General features: G+C 37.7%; 1 protein-coding gene across 3 annotated transcripts in view; it reads right to left on the bottom strand.

Annotated features, from left to right (window-relative positions):
- Positions 1 to 21,086, bottom strand: part of DOCK8 (dedicator of cytokinesis 8) — a 94,942-nt gene extending 73,856 nt beyond the window's left edge. The window contains exons 1-3 of one of the 3 annotated variants that reach the window (XM_084504716.1): positions 20,898 to 20,991; positions 4,322 to 4,379; positions 3,934 to 4,036 (exon numbers count right to left, since the gene is read on the bottom strand). Coding sequence is in view for 1 of the 3 variants with exons in the window: in XM_084504714.1 (XP_084360840.1) it covers positions 3,934 to 4,036; positions 20,898 to 20,950 (156 nt within the window). In the remaining 2 variants the exon portion in view is untranslated. Of the gene's footprint in view, positions 1 to 2,913; positions 3,061 to 3,933; positions 4,037 to 4,321; positions 4,380 to 20,897 lie in introns of those variants that run through there. The other 2 variants (XM_084504714.1, XM_084504715.1) reach the window with 2 other exon arrangements.
- Positions 21,087 to 22,131: the final 1,045 nt, after the last annotated feature.

Genomic DNA, 22,131 nt, shown 5'->3' with positions numbered 1-22,131 from the left:
AAGAAAAGATTTAATGTAAAACAAAAACAAATGATTAAAAAAAAAAAAAAAAAGCTAAATCCATATTTGCACCTATTTTTCTTTTTAAGCTTTCACAGATGTTGGTAGGAGTAGTGCTGTCTGAAGTACATTTTGGATGCCCATAGATATACTCTGCTGGATCCCTGTGAAGCATACCCGGTCCCTCTTGTCCAGTCTATGGTGTTCATCGGAGTGATAGAACTAGCAGCAGAAAGTAGGAAATAAGGGCAAGGCAACCAACATGACAGTGGCCAGCATGCAGGGAGTTGCCAATGGACTGAGCCACGTGTGATGAAAGGCACTAGAAATAACAAGACTAAGGCAGTAAGTCCGGTAGGATACACCGAGCTAAATGCCAGCACCATGGCTGCCATCACTAAGATGCCTCTCAATTGGGGTGTTGTGCCTGAAGGGTACTGGCTATTAGAAATGCTATGTGCTTACAGCTCCAAAGTTGAGGGCAAGATTTACTCAAAATAAGAAGAAATTATTTTCCTTCTCCGAATGTTGTTGGTTTTAAATTGTTTGGGATTTTAGTTTTACTTGAGTTTTAATTTTATTGGATTTTTCAACAGTTAGTAAAATAACTATACAACATATTACATGGAACTACTAAAGTAATTATTACAAACCTTAGATAACCACCATTTCTATGGCATGTGGCATTGCACCTTGATAGAGAACAAAAGTATTTGATTTTATTTTATCAGCCGTTCTTACACAGAACATTCAATCCACAACAAAGTTCAAAAAGTGGAAGCTCTGCCACTTGTACATGCTGTGAAACTGTCTGGCTCTTTTTATTTGGTTAGTCTCAAAAACAGAAGCAGTAAACATTTTTTGATATCATATCTAGAATTGTTACACATAAATGTAACTTCATATATTACTGTTGATATATTTTTCCATTTGTATATAAAAATGACATTTATTTTCACTTTCTATATGGTCAATAAAAATAGATTGTATATGTGTAGAAAATAAAATATCTGTCTAGTTGTGTGCAGAGACCAGCATCTCATATTACTGTCTTGACAAGTAATTAAGAGTTCTAAAAAGTACAGATTTAGAAAACTCTGGTTTATGTTTTGTGAGTTCCAGAAAGGCCATGGATACCTAAATACAGTAATATCAATGAAATATAGTTAGAGCATTAAAACAATAACACCGAAATACCTATTTTTTGGCTAAAATTCTTCCTCCTAGTAGATAAGGTATCTAATCATCCTTGACTGTGAAAAACAAGTATATACAACTCTATAGCACCAGCTAACCCAAACACACTTCACACAATGGCTTTCTGAAGCTTCCAACAATAGTTAGATTATCTTATCAAGTTTCAGACTATCTCTATGGTTCTGTTAATGGGGTGTGGGGAAAATAAGGCACCTGATGTCCCTGATAACAATACTGCCGTTATATGCAATGTTACTGTGACAATTGTCTCATCCAAGGTATAGTCTCAAGCTATTCTCTTTACGTTTCCGTCTTCTTCTCCACAAATAAAGTCTGCAGGTCAAAACCATGAAGTTTTCACTCATTATTACTGAGACCTACTCATGGAAGACTCTCATGGGAGTTGGCTGGATTTTCACCCGAGTATGAATTTATTTCTTTCAGTGACAGTGTCGTACCCAGGAATTTTATCTTAACAGGACAATGAAGAATTCTGCAACTTATGAAAAGTACAAAGGTGCACAGCAGTAACAAAGGTCTGGGTAGCTCTGAAATAAAATGGCTCACGCGTACCATGCCACATCACATCAGTTACTGTAGATAAGGAGATGAGTTAAAAATGGTTAGTGGTATAACTACAAATATTGGAGGCTTATTAGCGTTCTGGAAACTTAAGTAAGGAATTTATTCAGCTAATGAAAATCCAAAAACATAACAGAAAGTGAAGCATATTTTGGAGAAATACTCTAAAAACATCTAGGAGATGCAAAGAATTTTAAACATTTTTGAAAAATAGATGTGGCAAATGATGCTGTGGAGACCATTGAGCACACCCCCAAAAAACCCACATATTCCTCTTTTATAGGGAAACTACAGTGGTCTCTACATGAGCGAAGTGTCAGAACTTGCCCATCTGCCTGTATATTTAAATGATCTATTGAATTCTCTGAAGCCAGTTTTGGAAAAACATTTTTTGCTCTTCTTACCCAAAAGGAAAACCTAACACTGACTGGGTATACTGGGTCAACAGTTATGAGTAAATAGGAATCTTTATTAGCTATTGACTTTTCATTAGTAGTTCTAGGACTATTAATGTCCTAAGACTTGAATAGTCCTTGAAGCTCATTTACTGTACTGTCTTGCTAGTAGGTAAAACATTCTGTGTTAATGCATAAATATATATTAGCAATCTGTACAAAAATAATTTGCAAAAAATTAAAGCAAAACACAGTTTAAATTATATATATATATAAACACATATTATGTCCTTTCAGTTGCTGAAGATGTAGTGTAGTGTTTTGCATGCAAAATAATGTTGCTTATTGCAATCTAATTTTCAATTAAGCATTGCATTTCCTTTCAGATACCACACTTTGTCATTCCAACAAGTCAAATACATCACAATTCATTATGTCTTGTAACTTTTTCTAGATGAATTGATAGTAATAATCTTTAATTAATGGAACTGTGCGTTTTTGACTATTGTGAATGAGATACAAATGGAAAAGATGGTGGAAAAGGTAAATACAGGTGGACGGTAATGGTCTCCCTAACTGTGCAAATTATCAAAGGAAACAAGGAGAGATACTGTTTCAATCCAGAAGCCTACACTTGTATTCACACATCACAGAAGTGTGCAAAACAATCATTCTACTACTACTACAAAAAAAAAAAAAAAAAAAAAAAAAAAGCCACAAATCATTACTACAAACATACCTTTTTAAGGAGGATGGACTAGAGGCATGGAGATTGCAACAGCGCACAAAATGGCAGCTACAGTGCAGTACCCAGGAAATGAAATGTTACCGAGTTTCTTAAGAGCAAAAGCAACTTTATGCATGCAGAAGAGAACCCAGCCTCCACTGTCAGAATAACCACAATGAACAAGTTAAAGCACACCACAGCATTTCAGATTAAGGAAGTGAGCAGTGGCGGAGTGGCGAGAGGCCCTGACACACAGGAAGTAAACGCTTACATCTAGTGTTTTTCATTTTTCCACAATCACTGGTGCATAGACACTTTTTCTGCTCCTACTTATTGAGTCTCAAAAAAAAAAAAAAAAAAAAAAAAAAGTCTTTCTCTCTCTCTCTCTTTTTTTTTTTTTTTTTTTTTTTTAATAGCACGTTTGCAGAACCCCCGTCTTCCTGAAATGCAATTAAGAAAATCTGGTATTTTTTCCCTTTGTCATAAGGGCAATGTCATATAGTCTGATTTTGGGGGAGGGGAAAAGGATTAACTGTGGAAGACTGAATTTGGAGCCACATAACCATTGACTCAGGTCTATGCCAATCAGGGCACACTTTGGCATTTCTCACTTAGCACACTTACTCAACATCACTGAAAGGCAGGCTGGCATGCTGTCTCTGCTGCTAGCTCTGGGAACTGTGAAATAAGCCATGCTAGCTGAGCCTCCACCTTTCTTTTAATTTTTTTCTTGTTGATCTCCTTTTGCAAAATGTCTGTGGCCACCACACAATGTGTTTAGTTGGTTGTGGAGTTGAACATTTCTGGCAAGACAAAGTAAGGCTGTTATATATTCCAACACTATTTAACTTTGATTCTCAGTAGTATGCAGAACGACTATTTCAGGCTCCAAGGACCATTCCTAGTTCTTTTAAGTGTGTAATATCCTCAACTTTCCAGGGAACATTTTTAACAGCTTGAGGCAGAAGACAGGTGAAATAAAAATGGCTTAAGATTACAAACTTGCACATAGAAGACAAACCCAGAACTTACCAGATGAAGAGTAGAAAAGCCAGGTGTGCTTAAACTTCGTTGACAGAACTGTGCAAAGCCTGGTTGGAGAGTAAATTGCTTTCTTATTTCTGCAGAGGAGTACCTTTAATTAAGCAGAGAAAACCCCTATAATTACAGTTATACACACACATATGTCAAATCCTACACTTCATCCAATCTAGCCTCATGTCCCAGTGTTTGGAAACATCTTTTGAGTATGTCCTAGACTCCTCTTGTTTTTTAATTCCCACAAATCTCAAAACAAACAAACAAACAAACAAACAACAACATTTGCAGTCCTAAGTAATTAATATTCTGACTCTCTTTCAACGCATTTATATCATTATGTATCCTTGCAACTGGGAAGGATTAAGCAAGAAAGAATTACCTTGCCCTTAAGTGAAGTATGACTGCAACCTGTGGCAGTGATACCTGCAGATTTGTTTCTGTAAAAAAGAATTAAAGAATAACAGAGCAAAGAAAGAAGAATGAACATCAGAGAGGAATATATTTTAATGAGCTAGTAACTGACCAATGGATAAAATTAAAGTAGGACTGCTCATTGAACAGTGTAAGCACAGATTTATTCTAATAGTGTCATCTGTTCTGAACAACACAAGAGAAACCCAAGTATGATTTTAAAATACACTCTGAACTGTGACAGCTGAACATTTGAGGAAAAGACAACTTAAGTGGTAATTAATTGATTTCAATGGGAACAAAAAGGCCAGTCCTGAGTTCTTTGGAAATCCCAGAGTGGTAATACAGTTGCATATACCCAGAGTGCAAAACAGAGTAGCTTGCTCATTCTTTGAGGAAATAAATCGATAAATATTTAATATTATTTAAGACTAATCAGACATGAAGTGATAACAAAACATTTACAATATATTTCTCCATGAATATTCAGGACAAGACTTTTAAAAAAAAAAAGAGGCAATTAAGCAGATTCCAGCCCTGAACAAAAACGTTCTGGCAGCCAGCCTACCAGGACAACCAACACTCAGACAGGAAAACACAGAGGCAAGAAGACCTTCTCTTCTATATGAGACTCTCTTCCAAATCCAGCAAGCATTCATAGGTGTCTTCGAACTACCAGATGCCACAGTCTCCTTATTTCGTGTGCACATTCTCTCCTCTTGGTTTCCATGACTGCTTGACCTACATGTATTCTGCTGCATGTAGTTTCTGGCTACTGCTGTTGCTTACACATATGACAAAAAAACAATTTTTGCTGAATGCAGTTATACTCTTGTTAAGGGACAGGCATCTCACAAAAGATATTCACATTTTTGGCCTTATTTCCGAAGTATAGATGCATAAGATGCATAACTAAGAGTAGGTGCTTGGAGGTCAAGGCCTGGCATGAATGGGGTCATGACTACACTATAAAGGCAGCAGCAACTGCAGACAGAGCAAAGCCAGAGTTACAGAGAAAAAAAAGGGATCCATTTGGAAGAGAAATTCCTTGTCAATACTGGTATCCCAAATCTCAGGAAGGACAATTTTTTTTTTTTTTTTTTTAAGGTGATTCAATAGTTATATAAGAAAGAAGCCATGGAGGGAGAGTAAGGAAGTCTGCAGATCTCCTCATTATTATTGCCCTATATTGAAAAGCAAATCTATTTGTATATCAAGGTTATTTTTTTTTTCATCTTCCCACTACAGACAATCTCTGATTATGAATGTATGTAACAAAGCATAAAATAAACCTCAGATTATTAAAAAATATTATTTTCCTTTGAACAGAGTAAGTCAGTTTCTATCCCATGCAGAAATACCTGTTACTGATGTAAATAAAAGTCTAGTGGCAGATGTATTCATAAACCTGTGTTACAGTGTATTGCAGAAGCTGCTGCTAGGAAAAAAATTAAAAAAATAAAAAATAAAAAAATTACACCAGTTACGGGGTCATTTTTGAAAAGGAAATGGTATGAACTTTCATCCACAAAAGAGGAAGCCTGCATGTGGACAGAGGGGCTAATTTGCTGTCTGGTAAAAGCCTGTACAAACCCAGCTATCTGAGAGGAAACAAGTTTCTCAAAATTAGTTCCAGAGGCCCCCCAATATGCAAAAGAAAGAATTTGCAAAATAAATTGCTTCAACTGAAGAATAAGCCCATAATCTATAAAGGTGAATTTCAAAAAGTTTAAGAGTAGTTTAATTGATTGATTTCACATTTTTCTTATCTTTGAAGGAAGAATGAGAGAAGAAATACAGTAATAGTTACAGAAGACAGCAGGTTTGTTTGATCTGACACAGAAAAGATGGGCAGGATCTAATGGGAAAGACACAGCTGCTAAGAGCCATTAAACCCAAGGTACAAGTCAGCTACCCAACATGGAGAAAAGGTGGGTGCTACAATCAGAGATTGGCATGGAGAGTTTTGAAAACCTGAGTACCAGGCTGGGAAGAGATGGACATTCTAGAGCCCCTTCATGATTATTTGAGTTCTCCATTTTTGGGAGGACTCAAACAATCATGGATCAGTCAGCTTGTCTCTGACACTCAAAAAGATAGCAAAGCAAATTACTGGGCAATCAACTGATAACCATCTGGAACTGGTCCAGGTCCCAAACTATAACCTCCAATCGAAGCACGGGCCATGAAATCAATTTTAATCATTAATCACCATAACAATGCCTGTTTATTATTAGCCTGACAAAGAATTGCACAGTGAGCAACTAAAAGTTGTGTAGAACCCCAAGGTCTGAAAAGTTTGTGATTTATTGGTATAGAAAAGAAAAATTGTATAATGATGATTATGGATTTATCAAATGGCAGTCATATGAAGTTTTGTAATACTTTTATCTGAGTTAACCGGTTTCAGTAAGGCTCTTGTTAGTATCTCTCATGGCATTCCCATAAGCAAATTAAAGACATAATGTCTAGATGGAATCAACACAACTGTTTCCAAACTTGGTTAAAAAAATTCAAACAAACAAACCAAACAAAAAAAACTACCCCCACTCTTATTCAAGGTGTAGTCATCAAAAGTTTAGAAGAAGATTGTGAACAGATTTCAAAGAATGTACTGTAAGTGAGTAATTTCTCTTCAGCCTATCTCCAGCCTACTATTTTATTCAAGAACACAGATGATGGTATAGATAACATAGTAATGAAATTCGTGGATGACATCAGACTGGAAGAAATTGTAAGTACTGAAAAAGAGGGCTATACTTAACATGATCTCACATTTAGAAACTGTCTAATCAGCACAATTAAATTCAATAAGAATAAATGTAAAACCCTAAATGTAGGAAGAAGAAAGCCCATCAAACACAGAAATACAAAAAGGGAGATGAACTGTCTAAATAAATAACCACGCTGCAGACAATCTGAGAGAGAAGACCAAGCCACTTATTAACAGAGTACTAAAAGTGCAGAAAAAAGGGGAAGTTTTTTCTATTTACATGTATTTAAGCCAATGACAGTGTTAAAGCTGATGTACACACTAAGAATACCTCAGAGGAATATGCAATCACATTGAAAAGGCTCCAAAAGAAAGCAGTGAGAATGCTTGATGTTTTGTGAAGGATGATCCACCTGGTAAGACTGAAAAAAGTGGTGTCCAGATTCCAAAACAGATGAGTGAGGGGAGATGGAGCAGTTGTCCCCAACTATGTTAAAGATAGCAAACCATAAAGAAAACAGTGAGCAATTCATGTCCATTAATGAAAAAAAAAGTAATCTTAAACTAAAATACAAAATGTTTAATAAGTAAATGGGAAAAATATTCCCACTTCAAAGGTAATGGGACACTGGAAGAAGCTATCTGGTGATGCCACAGTGATGAGAGCATACTGGCACTGCAGTGAAGACTACCAAGAACTAACAAGAGGCAACAGCTGAGCAGCTGCAAGCCTTTTACAGAGCAGAAGTGGCACCAGCAGCATTAACAGCTGCTACAGCTCTAACAGCGCTACAGAGCTATCATTTTGGTACGTGTTCCCCTCTTCCCTTCCTCCTCCTCCTCCTTCCTTCTTCCCTCCCTTCTACTCCACTCCTTTTTTTTTTTTTTTTTTTTTTTTCCTTAGGAGAAAGCCGCCTGAAAAATAAAAGTGTAGATTTGAAGGAGTTTTTTTTTTTTCTTCCCCACAAAAGTCATGTTGGAATTCACAGTTAGTCAGTAGTCCCATGTTATGTTGCAAGACAGTATAAACCTAGAGAAAGATGGGAGATGATTGCAGCCTAAGGCTTTCATGTTTTTTTTTTTTTTTTTTTTTTTTTTTTCGATCCTTGGTTGCTCCACAGTGTTGGCGTAAAATAATGTCAGTTGGAATTCATTGCTTCACTCTGTATTGATGTGTCCCTTCATGAATGATGATGCAGTACTCCTTGGTGCAAATCTTGAAAAAGCTGGAGCTCACCAGACTTTCTGAACCACCCAAATAAGACTACAAGATAGCCCAAAAAATATACCAGTGCTGTTCTGCTTAATCAGATTTTTGACAGCATCTGCCTCACTCATTGATACAATCCTCTAGCAATTCTCCTGAATTGCTGAGAAAAAAAGTTGAAACATTCAACTTTTTATTGAAAAAATACTCTCCAATGCAAAGAGTACAGTTTGTATAATATATTAAACCAATACTGCAACTGATGTAACAGACTGTACCTGTGGGTTTTTAAAATTAAATCTAACTTGTAGGTCAAATTCTGAGATGTGTCTCAGTACAGAACTCATTGCAGGTTTGGGGACCTGGAAGTTTGGGGTAGTGCTTGGGCCTAGATGAGGGGTTGGGAAAGGAAGGTAACATTGTCATATACTTTCTCTCTCTAACATGTAATACTGTGGTTGAACACTGGTAACTTCTATAATTAAAATGATATGAATACACATTATGCAGGAAGCTAGTTCTGTAGTTCTTTGAAACATGTTTAAAAGAAGAGACAATAAGGATTTTGCTAGTACGGATATCATACAAAATCTTGAACACAGAATGAGGGATTTACAGAGAAAAGAAAACACAAAGAGAATAGTTTTAAAGATCATCTATTAATTGGAAAACAGAAGGTATGTAATGGGAAAAAATCTTAAAAGTATGCTTCATATACCTACCAATCCAGTTATCCAAAGAAAATTAAATATTATGTACTAGAATGGGGTATGAAGAGAAAATTTTAACACCCTGACGATCTCTGTCAGCAGATTCTGAGGAACAGTCTTCTGCAAGAGCTGCCTACGTAATATGACATCAAGAAAAGATGAAAAAAAAATAAATAAATAAAAAGGGACTATAAGAAAAACCTCCAAGGATGGAGAAACATTTATACGTAAATGTATATAGATGGGAGAATCATAAAGTAAGACAGTGAAAAGTTTGGCTTAACAGGTAAAGTGTTAATCCTTAGCTACCCTGAGAAGTAATCCCTTCCATCTGTTGCTGGTGCAGAAGCTTCTCAGCTAGCTTTTGTTCTTTTTCTGAGGCTTCAACATACAATTTCTCTAGTTACAACTCAAAAACACGGAACCAAAAATTCTGGAAGAGAAAAAGCTATCAAATACCTACCCCTCTTCTCCACTCCCACATACAAACACAGAGATTTTTGGGCAGCAATCCAGATCTTTAACTAGCAAATATGGGAACCTTGCTTAGAAGTTCTTCTCTTGCTGCCAGTGGAACTGCCTGTTCTTTTAAGTTTATAATTAGTCCTTAAGGCACCAGAGGCTGGCTTTGCTACTCACTGTTTACAGCAGTGGCTGATCTGAACTAGCAGCTAATTGGTGACTCAGGTAGGCTGTGCATCCTTCAGCATGCTGTTTCTTAGGGGTCTACCGCATTAAGTGTGTATCAACTAAGGCAATAACGATCCTATTCAATTTGGCTGAAATTTAACCACAATCTTCCCAAAAGAGATGGTACAGGAACGAAGAGAGAAGTCTAGGAGAGGAAATTGACTTCATTACACTGGCAGCTTGTTACATTGAAAAACAGGCAAGAGGTCACTTTTTATTTTTGTCCCAGGTCATGTATGCCATTCATTCAGTGAAGATTTTTCACTGCAGCTTGGCTTTGCTGTTTCTCCCTCAGGAAGAGACAGACATAAGCATACAAACAATAATAATACTCTACTAATAATAAATATTTTCTAATCCTAGCAGTGGAGAAAAAGGACAACCATATTTTCTTGCCATACAAAGAAACAGAAGACTTAGGATGTGGCCCTGATGAACCACGCTTTTATGTGCATTTTAATCACGATGTTCTGTGGATAATATGCAAAATATAACATTTGAGAAAAGATTGTACATTGTTGACTGGTTGCCTATTGCAATTGGAGTGTTTGTTTGTGTAACGTTTCATGTGACAGTATACTGGTACCTCCTGGAAAGCAAGGTATATAAATTAATCTTACCTGTTCATTTTAGTATAGGTTTAAACAGATCATGAGAGTTTATATACTCAATACAAAATTTTTAATGAATATTTCACATGATGCTAATTAGCAATGCTAACAGAAGATAAATCTGCATGGACAATTTTTTTTTTTTTTTTTTTTTTAAATGTACCCATTGGCTTAAAATCTGATGGCATTCTGCATTATGTACACAAATCTTTCATTCTGAAGGGATTAACCTCAATTCATCTAAGGATAATTTTCCATGGTTGTCTCAAGAGAACTTTCTGTGTGTGCTAAAGCTCACATTAGGGCTTCTCTAAATAGCCATTTCAACTGAGAGGGCTGAAGAACAGCGTTCTAACAAGTGTCCCCTGATCTCTACAGAAGACTGTGTGGGTATTCCTGGGCAATACTTTGTGGCTGTGCTTAGTTTTTTGTTTATACGTTTGTTCTTTGCTGAACTGTTTAAATGGCTTCCAAAATCCTGGATCATCTACAACAAAAAGGGCAATTTCAGAAACATTAGTGATCACATGTGCTAGCTTTTATACTGTGACTGAAATGTAATGGAACAGCATCAGCGTGTCCTTCTGGATTTTCATTTGTTCTACACAGTTCTACCAACTCAAAACAAGCTGATTATGGCATAAATGTAAGGATTTATCTTTCAGCTCATGCATATTACCTGAGCTTCACAAAGACTTCATTACAAAAGTGCTACTGTAATACTCATAATTTTATAGAAACCCATAATCATACTAGTTGCCATGCTTTGTTTCCACTTTCCTCCTAAATAACAATTATTAATAGTAAGTGAAAGAATGTCAGATATTAAAGATAATTATACAGAGCACTTTACAGAGCACTTTAAAGTTATTCTTGGGGAAATTTCCATTTTTTTTATGACAGGGTTGGTTATTTTGTCACTTCTTTTCTTTCCAAGACCAAGGTTGTAATTTTTATCAAGAAGGAAAGAATGTGTATTTTGTATCTTTCATGACGTACTTCAAATCAAATTCACAACATATTACAGATGAGTCTTTCATACTGCAATAATGTAATTATTTCACAAGCCAGTGGAAGAGATAATGAAAACAACACCAAACTGGAAAAAAAAAAAAAAAAAAAAAAAAAAAAGTTAATATTTTGGCCCCTCATTTCCTAAGAATACTGATTTGTAGAACTTTGGTGTGACCTTTCTGTGGGTGACCTTTCATTTGGTTCATGAGGAAGCAGCAGAGCCCTGCTGTGATGTTGCTAATGACATAATGTGGGACTTATGCTGATATTGTTAGACTGGCATCTTCAACTCCTCTCCTTGTGGCCTATGCTACCACAACTCACTCTGGAAGATGCTGCTGGGTCTTACTATAGATGTAAGCTCTTTACAACCCAGTATTGATGGGAAGCTCATAATGCTGATGGTTATCTAACTTCTGCCTCTCAAATATGCCTAAAAGCAGTGATTGATATTGGAGCTGGCACTGGGATAACACATAAAAACATACAAATCTTGCCCAACCAAGCTAACACACTACATCAGTAACAAAAATAAAATCCTTGGGTGTTTTTTTTTTCCCCCAGTTATTTCTTAGAATAAAATTTATATTTTTTTCCTTACAGCTTTAAATTTAAAGGAAAACAAAAGGATCTTCTATTAGGTCTGTGTACCTGAAAGACTTGGCACAATTTCAAGTACACGGGGAGGTACTGCCATCTTTAGAACAGAGAATTTTGATTTCAACAGAATAGAGAGCAATAACTAAGATACAAGTGAAAGACAGATCTTCTGCTCACACTCTTATAAATAAAAAAAGTCCAAAGAATTTTGCACATTAACAACAAAGATGTTAAAAATAATATATTTTTGTATTTGCTGGCTATTGCTAGAGGTACAAATTCTATAGAAATTATGCTATACACACTCACACACACAGATTGGGATGTTGCATCATGAAAACTGCATTTCAATTCTTAATTCATCTGTAAAATGTCAAGCTTTGAAAAAGCTTAAATGTTATTCTAACAGTGTTCTGGACATGAGATTTTGTTATTATAATGATTGTAAAGCTCAGCTCATGTGACTACTGAAATAAAATTTATTCATACCAAATCCAGATTGCTTGACTTTAGGTAAAAATATTAATACTGGGACCAGGTGTGCTAACTCTTTTATAAAAAATCTCAAGGTCATTATTATTGGAGTTAGGTAACTGCATGACTTATCACATGCAGGTATTGCTCTACAATGGTCAATAGAAAAAATGCTGTTGAAGTGGTTTTGTTTTGGTGAATTTGGCTAAACAGCTGGTTTAGTCCTAGATCTATTCTGCTGTAACTGCATTCTTGGTGGCAAACATTCAGGATGGGTATGGTATCTAGTAAGCGCTTTTCAGAGAGTGGAATTTACCTGCTGCTGCAAACAATACAGTTGTCTGTTTTGTTTCGATTTGTTTTGTTTTTTTAAAAAAGAGGTTATGAAGTTAGAATAGAAATAAAGAAAACGATGCTCGACTATGCTCATGTACAATAGTTTTAATGACCATGAAGCCTAAGATAGGTTTCATGTTTTTTTTTTTTTTTTTCTTTTTTTCTTTTGAATGAAATACAACATTAAATATTATTCTTTGCAGAAAATCATGTCTGAAAATTCAAAATACCTGGAAAGGTAAAATCAGGAATGTTCATATGTGGAAACTGGTGGATGTAAAGATGCTTCTCTTTTGCAACTTCACTTTTTTTGTATGTAAACTTAGCATTTCCTGTGCCACAAAAAACGAACCTCATCTCAGACTGCAGCTTAGACTTTCCAACACATGTAAATGTTTGAAGTCTGAGAGTGACATAAGATTTTTGAAATGGATTCTAAATGCAGCTTTTGTGCAGAGCCTAAAGTCCATTTCTTGCTCATCTTCCAGAGATAAACCAAAACCCACAGTATTCTAATCATGCAGCACAGATTATCATGTCTGGCTTAGTGACTGCACAGATATATGTACAATATAAATCCAGTCTTCAACAACTGTTATAGAAAATAGCTGTATTTTAAAGACAATTTGTACACCCAGTCAGATGAAGAGATTACCTTCCAGCTAACAACAGCTGTCAATAACATCTGTCTCTGCAGTAACAACAGTATTCTGCTTGCATGGCCAAATGTTCTCTAAAGGCTTTGTTTCTACAGGGGCTGTTTGCTGACAAGTGGCTGCTATTACCTTGGTTCTATAGCAGGCAGACCACTCCAGAAAAGGTAATCATAAAATTTAGGGTAAACAGTACAAAAGTACAGAAGTCATTAGCATCCTCAAAAAGTAGGAGAATAGCATTTTCTTACTCTTTCTATTCTACTTCCTAAAAGGTTTGTTTTGTTTTTTTTTTTTTTTTAAAATATAATTTTATTTATTTTTTATTATTATTGTTATTTTCCAAGCAGGAAATGTAGTCTTTTGCACCATAAGAAAGGTCTGTGCATTTAGTCTTTGTAATGGACAACAGGATGTCAAATCTAATAAGAGTGTTCTGAATAATCTTATCTTTGAAACAATGAATGGATACTTATAGACATTTATCTCAGCACTATGAATTTATATCCTATGGCATGATCTTGGTATATAATGTTGATCACTTTGCAAACTCACTACTGTAACTGATTTACAATCCACCTCTGTCAGAACTAACTGTTCACAGTTCCCACCAGGACCAAGTACTTCTAAAGGATTCACATGGTGTTGCATGGGCACATGTGTTTTTGCAAATTGTTTGCTTTTCATTAACTCTGTGCTTGTACAAAATCTGACAGCTTGCAATCTAATCTGAGTCTATAACATGTTTATGGGAATTTGAGAAAAACTGTATAACCATGTTCGTCTTTACATGCAGTTGTCTCTCCTGTGGCCTCCAGCTAGGTTCTAGCTCACAAGGTCTACAGCACAGCTCACTCCCAGGTGCAGTCTGATTGTGTGGATGCATACAGGCTCTGATATAGTTGCACTTAAATGCAACAACTATTAATTGCAAAAATTTTATATGCAAATCAGCTGATACTGGTTATATTACACATAATGACCAGCCGAACTGCACCACCTACGTTTGTCGTTTGCTCAAGTATGGCTGTAAAGCAAGTTTAGAAGCAGTGCACTGATGTAGACTTAGTCCAGTTTGACTACTCACTGGAAAGTTTCATTTCCTAGCAAAGGCAAATGAATTATCTTCAGGGCTGATGAAAAGATAAACACACAGGCATTAAGAAGTTCCCTCTATTAACTGCAGAACTACTTACTATAGACAGGATCCCTACCAAGCCTGCTTTAATATTTTTAACTATATGGTAGATTTAGGTCATTGTTCCTGCAGGTTACATCTCCCCCTTGGAGTGGAAGAGTACCTGTAAACATGTCCCAAATAAGAGGGACAGGATACAATACCGAAGGAAATAGCCACCTGAGACATCTAATGGATGTTGCTTAGCCTTTCACATGCAGTGAGCAGTCATAGCTGATACAACAGGGATGAAACTGTGGTCAGAAGTCCTCCCCAATTTTTCTGCTCATTCAGATTGTCCAGAACCCAGGAAGTAGTGGGATGGGAGGTGAAGAACCTATATGCAGAGGCTACAGCAGGGATTGGCCTTTGTGAATAGCACATGAAGGAGCAGACTTCCCTGTCATCTCTCTTCTCCACCCCTGCTCTAGATGCATGTGCAATCTATTCCTTGTGCTGAATACAAATCCAGAAGACACAAAAACAATGATAACTTAAAAATAAAAATAAAGATAGGGCAAATCGGCTTGCAGTAAGTCAGGAAGAAAGGAGTGACCTTTCCTGGGAAGAAGTAATTCTTCAGAAATCAGGTTTTTCATATGTATAAAGGAAACATGTCTAAAGCCAATGAATTACGTGTTGGATGAACAGACAGTGAGGTACTTTGAGAACTGGCTGAATGGCTGGGCACAGAGGAAGCTCAGTGGCCTGCAGTCTAGCTGGAGGCCAGTAACGAGCTGTGTACCCCAGGGGTCAATGCTGCTTCCAATCCTGTCTAACATCTTCTTTAATGATCAAGACACATGGGGCAGAGTGTACCCTCAGCAGATTTGCAGATGACACCAAACTGAGAGGAGTGGCTTGCTTTTGTGTACACCAGACCCTCCATGTCTTGCTGCCATCCCTCCAGAGTGACCTGGACAGGATGAAGACATAGACTGACAGGAACCTCATGAAGTTCAGCAAGGAGATGTGCAAAGTCCTGCACATGAGGAGGAACAATTCCAGGTGTCAGGACATGCTGGTGGCCACCCAGCTGGAAAGCAGCCTGGCAGAAAAGGACCTGAGGGTCCTAGCAGACACCAAGCTGAACACGAACTAGCAATGTGTTCTTGTTGCAAAGAAGGCTGGTGGTATTCTGGGCTGCATTAAGCAAAGTATTGCCAGCAGGTTGATGAAGGACATGGTCCATGGTCTGGGCATGGTCCTGGGCAACCTGCTGTAATTGACCCTGCCTGAATGTGGCGGGGTTGGACCAGATGACCCCCAGAGGCCCCTTTCAACATCAGCCATTGTGTGATACTGCAAAAAAAATGAGCTGATAATTTGATCGGTTCACACTCTACCCTGTAAACTGGGAATAGGTTACACATGCTCTGGCAATTGAGAAAAAAATGCATGTTGAACCCAGATGAAAAAATGTAAAAAAAATAAAATTAATGAAAGGTGAAAACAGTGTAGTGATAACCTCTAAAGACAACTGCCCAAATATTTCCTATAGCCAAATTAAAAGGCTGTCAAACAAAACTAACATGCAGAAGCAAGATGATAGCCTGTTCTTTATGCTCCCTGCATGTGCAAATCAAAGCAATTTCAAAAGTCATCTTCTCATTTAATTTCATGGAAGTCTATGTAAACTGTCATTTTAATATAAACTGTTAGTAAGAAGCTGCTACACATAAGATACAAAACTTATGTACATGCCATTTTTATCTTTAATTTGTTATTACTGCTTAATATTCTCCACACAAAATATAAAACCACTTATTTCACACATGTAGTACATAAAAAGCAATCTGTTGCCATAGTAATTACAGATTAGTTTTTTTTTTAGCTTCTCTTAAAAGCCATACGTATATGTATATTTATGCTTTGGATCTCAGACTAATTCAGACAGATTGCTATTTGATTGTTTGAAAAAACTCTTTTGAATATAAGCTTGCAAGGGCTTATTAATCAGAGTTGTCATCACTCAGATTCCCATTGTGCAACTCATTTGAGTAAAACAGGATTCAGAGCTTTGATCAAGTGTGCTTTTCCCTTGTGACTGTCTTTCCTGAATTAGGTTGATTCAGTAAAAATGAATACAGGATTTTTAATACTACCACTGTTCTGACATATGCTCAAACAATGGTTCAGAGGTCATATTTGATAAGAAATAGATAACAAGTAGCTTTTAAAAGTTGAGAAGCCATGAATGTGTGTTTTAGGTTTACAGCAAAAACCCCGTCTTAACTATTAACATACTGTTATTTTATTGAGTTTTCTATCATGCACTACTTTATGTAAAAAGCTGACTAGGAAAATTTCTGAGTTTTTGAAAAGTGCATCTTTATACTTACCACATGAGCCTGTTGTACATACAGAATATAAAAGAATTGAGGATCTCTCTGCAGCTTATTGAATATATTTAAAATAAAATGAACAAAAAAATAATGAAAAGAAATATCTCGGCCTATGCAATGAAGTCTGGAAAACTATTCTAAGTAATTATCAGTTTATTATATCCATTCAGTAAGAGTTCTATTGAAATTCAATTAAAAAATACATGCTTCAATCCTATCAAGGTGATGCAGTGAACAGAAATCTGCTGTCAGAATAGGTAGGAAATGGCCTGTTCTGCCACTGGAACCATTCTGTGCTGTACCTGACCCCTCTGCACTAGGCTTTGCCATTTAAGGTAATTTCTTCTGAACCTTCAGAGATAAGACTCTGTACAATACAAGAGGTTAAGCTGGCTTTATTGTGTCAGGTAGGAGTAACTTTAATGTATTGTTGTTATTAGTGTAGAGTTCATGGTACTATTTGAGAATGAGATAAGGTTTTGACTGTAACCTTAAATTTTATTTTTAATAGGATTTCTTGAGCCAAAGGTTTGCCTTAATTTATATATTTTTTAAATATAGATCTATGACTCTAAACTCATCCTTAAGTATACTTAAAAAATTAAAAAAAAAAAGAAAAAAGTTTGGCAACTGGACAATTTCAAGAGCACAGAAATTAAATGGTAGGACTAAATACTGATAATGTTTTGTATCACTCACAAATGCAAACATCGGTGGTCTGCAGAGAGAGTTCAGAAACATGTCTATTGCAAGGGTTTTAAATGCATGGGTCACATGACGAAGTTAAGTGATATGTTAAGGGGTTGTAGTGCTGCTCTTGATATAGCTTTCTGTTTTGTAATGTATCTGTTGAAATGTTTTGATTGTTCAGGTAGGTGCCTAAAGAATAATTTTATTCACTTGAAGTCAAAACAAAGTACTACTACTGAAAGATCTATGTGGAAGATAAAATAATAAACTATACTAGCTAAATAAAAGTAACAAAAATAGAAATTTCTTTAATGAATGTTATGTTTATCCTAACCCACTGCTGAGGCAAGCTGCTTGAAATTCAGCTTATATTGCCTCTCAGACATACTTTGCTCAATTGCTACATGTTAGAGCCCACACTTTTGCCAATGATTTCTTTCTTCAGCAGAATTGCTTTCTTCAGCACTTTAATAATTTTTTTTTTTAATAAATTTTCTTGGTTTCTGGTTAGAAATTTTGTGATTGAAAAGCAGAAACATTTACAACATGCAGTCCAGGTACCTTTAAGTTATTATCTAGGAGTTACTCAATTCAGCATGGACAAACAACTTTTTCATGTTCCATGGTGGTTTCTGAAAACTTTGTACCCCTAGCACTCTCAGACAGCACCAAAAACATCTCCCCGTAGTGCACAATTAGGAGGGTTTTATTCCCCTTCCTTTGCCTTGTGCAGGAAGCCATTTGGAAAGACACATATAGCTTATTTTCTTTTAAGTGATACCTTTATACATTCTTTGAAATGAAGTCTAAGTTGTAAACAAATTTAATTTCTCATGTAACAGTAATAAATATTATTTGAATAGGATGTTTTCTGTGGTCTTGCTCAGTTTTCAGCCACTCAGCTCTAGGTAGTACACAAGTAGGTTTTAAGAACGTTGCCTAGCATGAGGGACACTAATTTAAGGGCTTGCTCCTTCACTCTGCATATAAGATGAACATTGTTATATATAAAAGTTATCCCATTAAAACAGAAGGAACTACTCACACATGCGTGCATTAAAAACACATGTGCAAGTCTTTGCAGGATTAAAAAGGCAGGAAGCAACAGGTTGGGGCAACAAACACAGGATGGGTGGAAGGAAAAATAAAATTATAGGAAGATGTGGTTATGTGGGTTATGTAGGTTGCATATGCAGCCTACAAATCCTTATTTTAAAGCCTGATTTTAAAGTTTGACCTTATTTTAAGCAATTGTGATGCTTGTCATGTAATAGTCATTCCTGAAGCATCTGCAACCCCCATTGCACATGATCAAGGACTCATGCTAACTTTAAATCATGACACCAGAGCACTAACACAACATTTTGGATTATGCCAGTGCTATTTTTTTTACAGAACTTTGGTCAGCACAGCTTGTAAGATGGTTGCATATCTATCATGTTTTCCACAAACACAAAAGGCTCACCCATAAGATCATGGAGACAGCCAGTGTTGTTGTACTTAGGAACCAGTAAAACTCTACTGGTCCTCGCTGAAAACTGTATAGCTTAGTCAAGCCACTGGTGAGAGAAAGAGCAAGAAAGAGAAGAGCTTGCAGATGTATTTGTAGTGGATGGAGAGTAATTATACAATGTAATAGCTCTTGTAAATGATGCCTTGCCAGTAATGACCAACTTTCATTAAGAGTTGTATTTTGAAGAAGTAAGCTCAGGAACTCTGAAGAAAGGGGAACACAATTTTATAGCTGTAGAACAGCCTTTTGTGCACAGACAAGTAAATTATTTAGACAGTGACTTTATATTCCTCTTATTTTGAAGATTCAAAAAAAAAAAAAAAAAAAAAGAGCTTCTTGTGAAACATACTACTCTACTGTCAGTAAAACAAACCAAGGGTCATGTAAAAATGGCCTGGTCCTTCTGAAGAAAGGGAAACATGATGTTCTGCTAGCAAATACACATAATTCCTACCAAAGTGTAAAAGAGAACATTCTTTCTTGCCAAATAAACATGCAGGTTGTTAAAATGGAATTGCAGCCAGAACATGATGAGTAACATATTTGAGCATTTGACTTACTACCAAAAATACTGAATATTTTGCTATCAGATCAAAATAAAAATAAATAAAAATAAAATCCAAATGGTTTAATTTAACAACAGTTCTTACTAGTGAAACTTTTGTCAGCCCTTGTAAAACAATGCCAGATTAATTGGTAGTACTGCACTCCTTTGCAAGGCTTTAGTCACACAGACATACAGTGACCATCACCACAGCTGGGAAAAGCTGCCAGAAAGCTGACCCTAAAAATAGGAAGAAAAAAAATAATCCAAGCCCTCTAAATCCAAGCCAGTTACAGTATATTCAAACAAGCTTCCAAATGATCAGAAAACACGGCAGGACCCTGCAGGGAACCACTCATCTGATGGCTTCTCAATATGATATCTCACCCTTGTGTATGTTCCCCATAAATTTAAAATGAATTCTCAAGGGACAAGGAAAGGTACACTGATGTGTACTCTGCCATGGGAAAGGCATATCGCAGTGGAGCTAATTTTATCCTCTGTAACTGAAAACCCAAGTCTTCCAATAAATTGCCGGGGAGGTGGAATTTCTGTGCATACTTTTCTCTCTGGCTCAGAGATTGGCCTTATCCTCAGTTTATACATGTATTACCATTGTGCTATTTGCTCTTTTACGTGTCAGCAAACTCAGTTACCTTGTACTTACATCAACACCCTGGAAACAGAGATTTTGTCTCAAACAACAATGCTCTTGAAAAGCTGGCCCGTGTTTCCCTTTAACAGTGTGAAAATAATTGTCTTGCTTTCCTACTGCTGCTGCAGAGACCAGCTGAGAGTCACCACTTCCCTGGGAAGAGACAGCAGAGTCTAGCAGTCTGCAAGCTCAGAGTTTGGTGTTCAACAGCTAACTCACCCACTCGATTCAACGGGGGAGAGAAAGATACATTTATTTCTAATCAGAAGGATTTTTTCTTTTCATAGATGAAAGGGTAAGAGGGAAAAAAAAAAAAAAAAAAAAGCGCACGGGGGGATACTACCGCAGTACGGACGCCCTACATAAACCCTCCTTTTGCCAGGTGCGACGCTTTCAGCCTCAGATCTTTTTGCCGCTGCGTGCGGAAAGGAGAAGGAGGAGAAAGAGGAGAAGGAGAGGGAGGAAGAAGAGGAGCCCCCACCTGCCCTCGGCAGGCTCGGGGGCGGCGGCAGAGCCCGGCTGCCAGCGGCGGGCAGGCGGCTCCGCGGCCGGGGGGCTGCGACCCGCCCCGTCCCGTCCCGTCCCGTCCCACCGCGGGGGTCTCTCTCTCACCTGTTGATTTTCAGGGCAAACGCCCTCCTCTCTGCGGCGGGCAGAGTCGCCATGCGGCCGCCGAGGAGGGCAGAAGCCGGCTGCACGCACGTCGGGCGCCTGTGTTATTACTTATTATTATTATTGTTATTAATGCTACTACTTATTGCATGCTGCGGGCTACGGAGCCGGCGGCCGTCTGACAGCTCTTGGGTGGCAACTTCCGCATTTACCTTCCTTACCGAAATCGGCCCCAGTGGGAGGGCTCTGCCGCTCCGCACCGACGGCTTCTCGCCCCGCTCCCCCGGGACGGGGGGCTCCGGCGACCCCGCCGCGCCCCGCAGCCCCCGCTCCCGACCCTGCTCCCTCCCGGATCCTTCCGAAGGATCCGGAGGGGATCAGTGGAGAAAGCAGGAACTGGACCGGGAGAATTTGCCGTGGAGAATTCGCCTCGCACCTGCAGGCGAAGACCTGTGGAAAGTGTTGAGCATCCCTGCCAACACCCCCAGCCCCTGTCACTGTGGAGCCGTGGTGTTGGTGTTGCACACCCACACACTGCCCTTTGCATGCGTGGGAATAGCTGGGGTCGCTTCTCTGTCCCCCCAGCACGGTGATGGAAGGGTTCAGACAGGTGGAGGTGGCAAGGTTGGAAGCACATGAAGGTCAATACCTGGTTATTGAATACATGCAAGCCACAAGCCACATCTACAAGGAGGAGCACACCTCACCACAATGAAACACAGTTTTAAAGTCTGTGAAACCAAGGATTAAGATGTGAATAGATGTCACTTCTTGACCTGTGATGATATTTTGCCGATACACACATGCACCCTGGATATATCACCCTCTTACCCCTTAAGTACTTGACTAGTAAGGAAAACCTACAACTACCAATAAGTTTGGCTCTAAGCAGGCACCACTACTGTACTTTTTACCTTCACTTGCAGCTTGACTCTTTTAGACAGCCATTTTTAGTAAGTATCTTGTGGTTGTGTTGCAAAGCGATGTTTCCTGACTGGTATGCTTCTCTTGGCCTTGGTGCAGATTTCACTGCTTCTGCAATAAGCAGAACTTGAGCTTCATTGAAAGGGGAAACAGAAGCCAGAAATGGTTTCTGTAAATGAATTCTGGGTAGAAGAGGCAATTCAGTTTAGGCAGTCTTTATTAAATCATTGCCTTGGAGAAAACAATGTTAGGATTCAGTTGTTGAAAGGCAGTCACAGCTTGTTTCTCCATTCCCAGTGAGCGGAAGGGT

The sequence above is a fragment of the Aythya ferina genome (genome assembly GCF_964211825.1).
Source record: "Aythya ferina genome assembly, chromosome: Z".
Lineage (NCBI taxonomy): Eukaryota > Metazoa > Chordata > Aves > Anseriformes > Anatidae > Aythya > Aythya ferina.
This window is presented reverse-complemented; position numbering and strand designations above follow the sequence as displayed.